We start from the raw sequence: 11,125 nt of genomic DNA, 5'->3' as shown, positions 1-11,125 counted from the left end.
ATCAGTTAGTAATTTTTAATAATTATTGGTGTGTACGAAATTTAATACTTAATCAGGTAATATATAATACTTAATGAGGTAAACATTCACACATCATGGGTAGTTAAATAAGTATCATGCTTTAATATTAAAATCCTTATAGATCCAGCTCGAAACAGCAGATCTATTAGTAATACTGTCTTTATGAAATTTACTGTGCGTTTCCTTTTCCAGCAAGCAATATTCGTATGGAGGAAGTTCGCTGCTTGGATAGCGTGGCCCACTCGTACTGTCTACCATTTTATTCTTCAGTTTCTTCACTTGATGCAGCAAATATATCATGATTAAAATCGCTACGACTACAAGTAACATCATCAGAACGAGAAGGTATACTACAAAAGATTGCATCGTGAAGAGTTTCTTGTAAAGTGTTGATAATATCGCATGGACGTGAAGAATCCACTGAAATAGTATTACACTTGAGGATATTGATTTACTGTAAAAAATATGATATAATTTAAGAGAAATTCATTTGTAAATTATTAGCGATGTTTCGTACGACGTTTTAAAATGAATGAAGTTTAGTTTCCCTTAATTTATAGAGTTTATTATAGCAGTATTACGATGAAATTCGGAAAAAATATGCAGTAGCGGCGAACAAGCGTTAAAATTAACAGTTTTATTTTATAAGCTCGATTTACTTTTTAGTTCTTGATTCTGAAATTCTTGAAATTAAGTAGTTGAAAATATATCAAAATAAATTTAAATGAAACAGATATAATGGAAACAAATGTATAAAAATGTTGAAGAGTACAGGGTGATTCACAAACGGTGGTCAAAAATGAAACCTCGTATTAATTGGTGAATTTTAAGGGGAGTCTTCGTGTTAAAAAGATAGAAGGTGTTAAACTTAAAAAATATTTTTAATTTTTTTTTTTTAATAAATGAAAAACTAATAAGTGAAATAATTTGAAATTGGGCACATGTTTTTATGTAAACATTGTCCAAAATCTGAGACCTTTTTCTAAAATTTAAATGCTGCAGTGGCGGACAGGGAATCGGTGGAATATTTTTCTAAATAAAATAGTACGCCACTGCTTTACGGTAACAATCATATTTTCGGATTCGTCTTTCAATTTTTTACATAAATTTTAGAAAATGCCTCAGACTTTGGACAATGTTTCCAAAAATACATACGCCCAATTTAAAATTATTTCACTTACTACTTTTTAAATTATTTAAAAAAATGTAAAATATTTTTTAAGTTTAATACCCTGTATCTTTTTAACGGAGTGTCCTAGATAAAAACTTTATTGGAAAGGCTCCCTTTAAAATTCACCAAAGTATACGAGGTTTCATTTTTGGTCACCATTTGTGAATCACCCTGTATATGTACTGAATATAAAAATGTAATTAAATGATTTAAACTATACAAATATAAAGTTTTCTTTTATACCAGGAAACTATCAAAACACTATCTTCAAACCAAGATTTTTTTAAAATTACAATTCACAGCAATATTGATAGATAAGGAGAATATTTCAAAATATGCACTTATACAATTAAAGTTAAAAAAAAAATGAAAAATGAAAATGTTAACGTCCAGGTGAAATTACAGAAAACATTAGTAAAATGTTGAAATGCATACATACTGCTATAGTTATTATTTATACTAAAAGAATATACTCACTTTTATAAATATTTCTGAATTTAACATATTTAGCGTATTACACACAGCGGACAGAACCCAAATATTTTATTTACAACCGTATGACTATATAGAATACATATCTGATACTGGTATCAGTTGGATACATTTTTTAGTTGGGTATCAATTGCGACGGATTTCCCTCATATTTTTTTATCTTTTTCTCCGAATATGCATCAGATTATGTTACGGTATAGATATTGCTAAAAGTTTTAATACGAAAAGTATAAATAAAAACTTATTTGTCTCTGACAAATTTATTTTCTTAAATACCTGTATTTTTTATATCCTCATTAAGAGATAGGTACAATTAAAAAATTAGTTTTAAGTTAAATATAGGAAATATCGAGAAATCGGCTTCCAGTTAAGAAGAAATTTTATCTACAGGGTGTTTACAGATAGATTTGGGGAGGATATTTGAAGAATAAATAAACCGAAGAGCGAAATCTTGATTAACAGAAATATTTTTGACATTTTTTTTTGGATTTTTTGTAGTACCTCAATAACACCACAATAACACAGAGAAACATTTTTGAAACCACTGACTTCATCGATAGCTCGGTTGGTCCTGTGTACAGAAATATTCAAGTAACGTTTTTTTTTGACTTCGTACACTGTAAAAAAATCACTTAAATCACATAACCTATGTTGTACGTTACAGATACGTAAGTAAGTATACGTAACAGCAGACCTTTTTAGTAGTGACGTCACATACGTCAAATAACAGGCAACCCCATAGTACACATTGCCATGAAGAATTTCTCAATATTTTTACTAGGTCGATTTTGGACCTTATGTACTTTGGACATAAGTGCCAAAAAAATGTCTTCTTTATCATGATAGAACTTATACTTTTAAATTTATAGAACAATATTGACTTTTATTATTACTTAAAAAAAAGACAATTGAGTTACAGACTAAACTTTTGAAAGAAACTTTCTTATAAAAGGACAATTTTATGTCTTTCAATCGGAAATAAAATTTTACTTATAAATCATTTATTATCTATACTTATTCCTAGTGCTAATAACCCTTCTATAAGCTCATGTTCTTCCTTTTGCACAGCCCACTCGAGTACTATTTGAAGATTCTTGTACAGTTCCGATTCCACTTCAACTTCCATGTCATTGAATGCTCCTGAATTAATAAACCTCTTGACAATTTCAAACTTTTTCCTTTTGGCAGCGATGTCCAGAGCAGTCGAACCGTCATTATCTTTTGCTCTTACGTTGCATTGCTTCGCCATCAGTGCATCGATCACCTCCACCGTCCCTCTATGTTCGCAAGCGCTTATAAGTGGAGTTCCTCCATTTAGGTCTTCGTAAATATTGTCTACATCCAGACCAAAGTCAATCAATAACATCAGAGAGTCATAATGCCCTCCCACTGCTGCCCAATTTAGAGCTAATTGGAAGTCTTTATTCCCTAACCAATCACTGGTCTTATTTTGAAGCAGGTATTCCACGACGTTAGTTTTACCATACATGCTGGCCCAGGATATGGGTAGTAGGCGCAGGAATTTCTCATTTGTTTTAGTCTCGTCAGCGCCTGCTTGTATTAACTCCTTAACACATTCTAAATGTCCATTTTTTGCTGCCCAGTGTAGTGCTTCCTCCAAGCCCTCGTTGTTTCTATACTTGATGGACACTAAGGTTCTAATAACACTTTCGTAGCCATTTTTAGCCGCCAAAAGAAGCGGCATATTTTCATTTTCTCGGATATACCAGTTATCAGTTCCAAATTCCGCAGTTATAACTGCTTTAATACGTTGATTGGTTTCATCATTCGTAGGCAATTCAGTTTTCTCAATATATTTACATAGAACTTCAACGCATTTTTCGTAACCTAGCATTGAAGCCCAAATCAAACCTATTTGCGCATTGTTTTGTTTTATTTCTGAATCCTCACCTTCTAACAACAGTTTCAAAACCTTTTCGAAACCATACATGCATGTCCATACCAGAGGTGCGTACTTGGTAATTTCGTCTTCTACGGTTTGGTCAGCACCAAGGTCGAGAAGAGTTTTCGTGCAATCTACATGTCCGTGTCGTACTGCAAAATGTAGGGCGGCTATGCCACCAAGTTCGCTTCTGTCGCGTTTTACGTGGAATAATTTTGTATGCAGCATTATGTGGTTGTTGCCAGCACACCACATCTGAAGACTAGCTAGGCTTTCATTGCGTACCATCAGGTTTAGATTGCAATTCTCGGAGCTGGCTAATGCCGAAACGACATCGGAGAATCCTTTCTGACTAGCTATCATCAGAGGAGTGTTTCCCTCGTCGTCGATATAGTTAACATCTAGACCATACTCCAATAGCTTTTTGACGCAGTCACTGTAGCCGTGAAAAGCAACTACATTTACAGTTGAGTTTACTGAGTTTTCCGATATATCTACTTGTCCAGATTTTAGCAGAACGTCGATAATTTCAACATGTCCGTATTTACATGCGTAGATTAAAGGTGTATTGTCGTATGCATCTTTAACGTTGACTTTAACGCCAAATTCTAATAACTTTTTCACGCAATCCAGGTGACCTCCTTGAACGGCGTAATGAAGAGGAGTCATTAGAGTGGAAGATCTTTTAGCGTTTGACAGAAATTTACTATTTTTAAGTAATTGGTATACGAGATCTGATCGCTTTCTCTTAGCAGCTTGGTACAGAGGAGACCAATTGCTGTCATCTTTTCTGTCTATATTAGCTCCTAAATTATATAACAACTCCAGAACGTCGCTGTGGCCACTGAAACAAGCTTTGTGTACTATGTTGCCGTCTTGGATTCCTAATGCACCGCTTTGGAGAAGATCGAAAATAACTTCCTTACCACCCATCATAGCTGCTACTTCAGTTAAGTACATTTCGTTGTATTTTGTCGTCAATAATTTAAAATTGTACCCTCTAAACATGTCTCTAAGTGCATTTTGATCGTCTTGTGTCACATTAAAATTGTAAGTTTTTCTATTACTCAAAATATTGTACAAATTGTCATGAATAATGCAGTACAGAAATATCTCAAAACTATAACCGGCTTCAAAGTACAAGGCAACTTTTTCAAACTTCTTGAAAAGGCTGTGCACGAAATTGAGAGAGCACGACTTCATCGCGTAGTCAAAGAGATCATATCTGAACAATCTGTCCGTGGTATTCAAAAAACCTTGATTTATGAGTACATCAACAATTTCGCCTGATATCCGGTATTGTTTTTCTTCTAGTAAAGGAATTGTCAGCCGACAAGTATTGTTATTGCATCGAATAACAGAATGTACGCCGACGTTTCTCAGTCCTTTGATTTCTCTGGCAATGTATAGATCGTAGTATTTACCATACGTTACTGCTATGTGCAAAGCTGACCTTCCTAAAACATCAACATCTTTATGTGGCTCTGTTGTCAGTAAGCTTTGGACGCTTTCTCTGTCGTTATTTAATACTGCTAAGTGCAAGGGTAAGTTTTGAGATAATATTCTGTCAAAGAACACTCTCACCGGAACCATTTCAATATAGTACAATTTCTCTAGCACTGGCAGCCAAGAAAAGTTATATTCACCTTTTCTATTGACGATCTGTTTGGCCAACCAGTAAGCGGCTAAAAATTCAGCAAACGTTCGATGTCCAAATACAGCGTCACCCCTCTCATTTAACCCTATGACTATCGAGTCTTTTTTGTAGCTTTCCTGGAAAGTTACAGCTTCTTCGGCCAGATCCTCGAAATCCAAAACATGTTCCAGCTGTTGTTCAGTGAAAAACAACTTCAGGGCCAATTTGGAGAGGGTTTTCTTTAAGCTAGTTGCCTCGTACGACTTGTATTCTTTTAGTTTGACGTCAACAAATTTATTGTACAAATCAACAATGGTCAGTTTTTCCTTTTCATCGATCTGATTAATGTCGTCGCCAAAGATCTCTGCAAACATGCGGGTTTGTAGAGGCAGAGCGATGAGAGTTTTGTCTAGATTACTAGAACATTTGTTTATGGTATCTATAATATACTGAATTTGAGTGTCGTTGTAATGGTTTATATGGTTGTAACTGTGAAAATATTTCCACAAAAACGTTACGTGGTCTTCTGTGCTAAAGTGTGTTATTTCAACGGATAAGTTCTCCATGTGCATTTCCAATTCCTTCTTATACGTAGGCCTCGTTGTTATCCACATTCTTAATCCCCACTCTTTGGCTTCTTTAAGAAATGTGAGAGCATGGTCTGAGGGAACCTCATCATATCCATCGAAGAGGCATATTATCTTTCTCGTTTGCAAACAGTGCAAGTACATTCTTTCGCAAAATCTCTGGATGCATGCAACTTCGGTTTTCAAAGCATTCACCGAGATTTCTTGAAAGTAAGATCTAAATCTGTTCTCTTGCGGAATTTTTGAGATGTGCTCGCTTAGATTTATGTAACACACCCATTCGTCTGGTTCGAACTTATTTGCTAGACTTTTTAACATAAATGTCTTTCCCATTCTAGCATTGTTGCTTATCATATTTACGCCAGATCTAGATCTCATCAAAATGTCATCTTCTGGTATATTGTATTCAGGGTTTTCATCTTTCAGAAGGTTTGTTTCGATTAAGTGTTTTTGCAAAGCTTCTACAGTTCCTTTGGAAAACGACCATTCCAGATGATTGTTACAGAGCTTCATTACGTGCACGGATTTGGAACTTTCCTTGTGTAACTTCGAAGCTGCGGAGATCACCTGTTCATCGAGATCATTCAATTTTGTAACTAGAATGTATATTTTCTCATCTTCTTGGTAAGCTTTATCAGTTAAATATTTCGTTAGCTCCACAGATTTATTTGCGTACCGTAACGGAAGTGTTTGCTCAAATTCCACTAATAGAAATATATCTCCTGCTTTGTTAAATAACCATTCTCGATCTTTTAGTACGCTATTTTCGTCTAAGACACTCAGTTTTAATATCGGTCTTCGCAGGTCTCTTTTCACGTAATAATTTTCAGTTTCAATCGACTCACCGAGTACGACGAGACATTCCATTAAAGTTAGATACACATCTGGTGTAACTTCTTGGAGTATCTCAATGTTGTCTTTAAACTTCTCAAGATTTATTCTCATTTTGCTCTGCATCGAAATAAAAGTTTCAGTTAAATTTTTATTTTTTATTTGTGTCTTTTGTATACTATTAATGCTTTCAAATATTTTCAAACTGTCTTTAAGAATAGAGGTCACTGGGTTTAAAAGCACAAAGCTCAAGTCCTTGGTAACTTCTTTAAACTTGATAAGTACCTTTTCGACAAATTCTTTCGAGGTATTACAGTTTAATATCAGTGGAATCAGTCTGCAGTGCCAAGAAGCGAGGTAAATGTCTTTTATGGTCAAATGAGGAACAAATATTTTCTTCTCTTGGAGAATTATTAAAATCCGTCGGTTAGATTCATCATTAACTGATCTCAGGATATCCCAATGGAGTCCGCGTAAGTCGCTATTCCAAGGAAAATCCAAATTTAAGCTTGAATTATACAGTTTGTCCAATACCGATTTATTGTAAGAAAAAATGTTTGTCAACAACCTTTCTTCGTTAATTGGTGTTACATTGAAACTTACCAGTGTTTCAATTATCAAATCGAATTTTTCATGGCTCGACTCTTCTATTTGATTTGGTTCGATTAGATGAGGTGAAAGAAGAAATTCCAAAAGCATCCTCTGTACGTCATTTCTTGCAATTCTTCGTATCTTTTTGCCATCACCCATTGACCACTTGGTGAAGTAGTCTGTTATGTTGATAATTACTGAATTACTTACGTTATGAAAGTGAGAACAGAATTCGTTTTTAATTATTCTGTCCAAAGAAGCGGCGGGAGCTTGTTCCGCAAACACATAAAACCTCTCGAGGAATTTTTGGTTGAAGGGTAATTCAGTTGAGGGCAAATTGTTTAATTTGTATACATTTGACTGCGATGACGTGTCCAAAAAATCCATTCCCCCTATGGTGTCAACGTTCAGATACTGCAGTTTGTCTCTGCTTGTCAACGGGGCGTTTGTCCACAAGATGAGGTATATTTCGTCCAAACTAGTGTTTCTTAATATATCCACACTGTTAGCGGTGATATTCTTCTCTATAATCTCGAAACTGTCTTGGTATTTCTTTAAACTAAATTTGTTTTTCGGTGTATGATTCTCAAGCTGCGTTGCTTGTAAATTACTGTTCACTAGATGTTTCAGTTGGATGCAGAATAATTTTTTATTCCCTTGTATGTCTCGGACCATGAGGACGATATCATCGAAAGCTTCAACTCCGTTTACGTTGCTTAATATCCAAAAATCGGAAATTTCTGAATCCAGCGCACATTTTATAGCTAAATAGGCGGCTATTTTTTGTTCGTATATTCTTCCATAGTCTACTGCCCCACTCCTTAGCTTCTCCTATAACAAAAACACAGATTACACAACACAGCCACACATAAACAACAAAGATCCAAACACAAGAGAGCCATAATGACTTGCAAAGGAAGTCGATGAGCTGAACAGGATGCTGCAGTCAAAATTCATAACAAATATATCATTTTCGTGGTATTTTGAGGCGTCATTGGTGAAATTTACGTCTGACCTCGATAATTATCTAAAATGAACGATTTTTTTATATACTTGAATATTAAAAAAGTAACTACCTTTAATAGATGTACACTTCACGCAAAAATTACTTAAATCCCTGAGAGAGTTTTTGAGTAATTGCGGAAAGTTATTATTTTTTTCTAAACATCACCTTGTAACTCAGTATGAGCGCATCGCAGAAAAATATTTTATAAGAATTTTAACCTTGTTTTGGTCTGGTCTACCCACAGAGGGACATCTTCCATTAGAACCGGAAAAGTATTCGTTAAAAAATTGAGATAATTTTCGCCATTCAAGCGGCGCGGCATGACATAAGGACCCAGAAGGATGTCACCGATGATCCCGGCCTAAACATTTATTCGAAATTCCACCTGAAAGTGGTTAATACGCCTCGCATGAGGATTTTCTTCTGCGTAATGGTGGAAATTACGTGAATTAAAGACACCACTTCTGGTAAAACCAGCTTCATCAGTGAATAAAATTCTGCTGTTGAAATTTGGGTCACGTGCCTGCGCTCCTTCAATAAAGCGTCAATATTGAAGTCTTCTCTCAAAATCGTGTGGTAAAAGCTCCTGAATAGACGTCGCATGATAAGGGTGGAGGAGCTGCTGTCTTATGATTCGATTAATTGTACTTTTTGGTACGCCAAAATCCAGTGCCAGACGATGAGTATTGATATTTGGATCTTCAGCGACCCTATTTAAAGCGTCTTCCTCAACGGCTGCATTTCGAACTTGAGGACAACCCACACGGTTAACGGCTTCCATGCAAGTTGTCTTCGCAAAACCCTAAGTCGGTCATCTCTTCGTTAGAAAACGCCATTCGAAAGGAACGTGTCGGACTGTCCGACCAACATCAAAAGTTTGAAAATTCATTTATTATAAAATGACATCATCACTTACTACGATAGTAGTGATTGTAGTGAGTAATTGTACTTGAGTAGTAGTAACAATGAATGTCTAAAACTGAAAACATTTTTTTGTGTAAAAACTATGAATGCTACAAGATTTTACCAAGAGCACGAAAGTCTAGAACAAGGGTCGGCAACTGGCGGACCGCGGAAGGTAAAATACTGGACCGCCAAAAATTTTTTGAAAATATAAATTACTGAAATAAATTATTTAAAAAATGTTTTTTACGTTTAAGTGCCAATCTTAACATTTTTTCTAGTATTTTAGAATTGTGTGAGTGTTTTGAGTTCTTAATGGTAGTAAGCAGATTAAATTTGAGTCCAAATTAAAATAAAAAATAAGAAATATGAATTTTTTTCTGGACCTCGTTAAAAATTTTTAAAAATATCCGGACCCCACCTAAAATTACTTGCCGACCTTTGGTCTAGAAAAAGGACTAATGCATCAATAAAAAAAATGATTTGATTCCAGCGACCAATAAAAAAGTTCTGGTAATTCTTGTACCAAGACACTCAAGAATTTACTACTTGCCCAAGGCAGATAGACGCGGTTGCTTCAGCAAAATATGAGTCTTACTTAGGAACAAGTCCACAGCAAGTTTTATTAAAATCCATAGTAACATTCTCCAAATATTACAAAAAACACCATTTTTTTCAAGAACTTTGACAATCAATAGCAGAGTAGCCAGACATTTTTTCTTAATGGAAGTTAGGTCAGATCGTTTTCTTTTGAGCCAAAGAATGTCGCAGTACCTTTTTGATCATGTGCTTATGGGACACCCTGTATAATGTGTGTATATTTATAAACCTATAGACAACTCGAAACAAATATTTGAGAAAATTGGTATATGTATACGTATATTCAAATATACCCAAACTTCAAGAATATGTCGTAGTTTCAAGTGCACTGAATATTTAGACACCCTGTATATTCACATTATATTAGAATAATTAATTACAATTACCTACTGCGATAAAAATGCACAGTTCAATGTGTTGTGTAAAAATGTATTTGTTTAAAAAGGAAAATTACTTACTTGCTTTGCCATTCTAATAAAACACTGTGTTCATATTTTTCATAAATTAAATATCTCACTGCTTCAAATCTTCCTTATCACTATCGTGATACTGATGTAAATCCCAACATTATTGGAAGATAAGATGTGTACGTTCTTGGAAAACTTAGTCATAGTTTTCTGAATTTGGAAACTTATATATAGGTTTCAAAATCTGGTTATTTATTTCGTCGGTATTATTTATTAGTAATTTAATCCAACCAAAGCGACATGTACATATAAATCTTTATCTATTTTATCAAACAGGAAAATTGTTTTTCCCTGATAAAGTAAAAACAATAAAATATTTTGTACATTGTATTTATGAAATATTGTTTTTATAACATTTGCCTTATAATATTTACTTTTTTCTTTATTTCTTAGGTATTATACCGCGTATGAAAAAAAAAAAAATTAAAAATCTATTTTAAAAAAAAATGTTTTTTCTAACCAAAAATCTTACACCGAAAAAAAAGCAGATGATTAAAACAAATACTAAACAAATAAATAATAAATACAGAAAAAACGAAAGGTATGCCACAACAATCAATATAATTTTTAGTATTTATAAACATTTTGTCAAATTGTTTTTTTTTTGTTGACTACAGGAGATACCTTTTTTTACTGCCTCCTGTTGCATACATTTAAAATTTTTTGTATGATCGTTATTTGTACATACAAACAACTATTTTCACTATATGATAAACGGTTTTAATCAGTTTCCCTATAAAACCTATTTCCTGATGAGTACTATTAACTTCAGTTTAGCTTATTTATCAACATTTCAATTTACACATTTACATCATTTTCATATTCGTTGTTTATATGTAAGTATTGATTCAGGGTACATTCATTACTATTACAATTATTGTTATTCTGTTTTTACCAGAGACGGTGGTCTGAGAACA

General features: G+C 34.0%; 2 protein-coding genes across 3 annotated transcripts; both read right to left on the bottom strand.

Annotated features, from left to right (window-relative positions):
* LOC108912893 lies at window positions 1–1,861 on the bottom strand. Of its 2 annotated transcripts, none has more exons than XR_001964586.2 (2): window positions 1,670–1,861; window positions 1–475 (listed from the first exon to the last, which is right to left on the bottom strand). XR_001964586.2 is itself a non-coding variant. In XM_018718309.2 (2 exons), the coding sequence occupies exons 1-2, from the start codon at window positions 1,694–1,696 to the stop codon at window positions 115–117; spliced, it is 354 nt and encodes a 117-aa protein (XP_018573825.1). In that variant the 5' UTR covers window positions 1,697–1,788; the 3' UTR covers window positions 1–114. The 2 variants fall into 2 exon arrangements, 1 of the variants encoding a protein (XP_018573825.1); XM_018718309.2 differs by having other exon boundaries at window positions 1–441; window positions 1,670–1,788.
* Window positions 1,862–2,616: 755 nt separating this feature from the next.
* Window positions 2,617–10,211, bottom strand: LOC108912890. The gene is made up of 2 exons (XM_018718307.1): window positions 10,200–10,211; window positions 2,617–8,063 (listed from the first exon to the last, which is right to left on the bottom strand). The coding sequence occupies exons 1-2, from the start codon at window positions 10,209–10,211 to the stop codon at window positions 2,682–2,684; spliced, it is 5,394 nt and encodes a 1,797-aa protein (XP_018573823.1). The 3' UTR covers window positions 2,617–2,681.
* Window positions 10,212–11,125: the final 914 nt, after the last annotated feature.

The sequence above is a fragment of the Anoplophora glabripennis genome, unplaced genomic scaffold, assembly GCF_000390285.2.
Source record: "Anoplophora glabripennis isolate ALB-LARVAE unplaced genomic scaffold, Agla_2.0 scaffold888, whole genome shotgun sequence".
Classification (NCBI taxonomy): domain Eukaryota; kingdom Metazoa; phylum Arthropoda; class Insecta; order Coleoptera; family Cerambycidae; genus Anoplophora; species Anoplophora glabripennis.
Note: the sequence above shows the minus strand (reverse complement) of the source record. Positions and strands in the feature narration are given on the sequence as shown.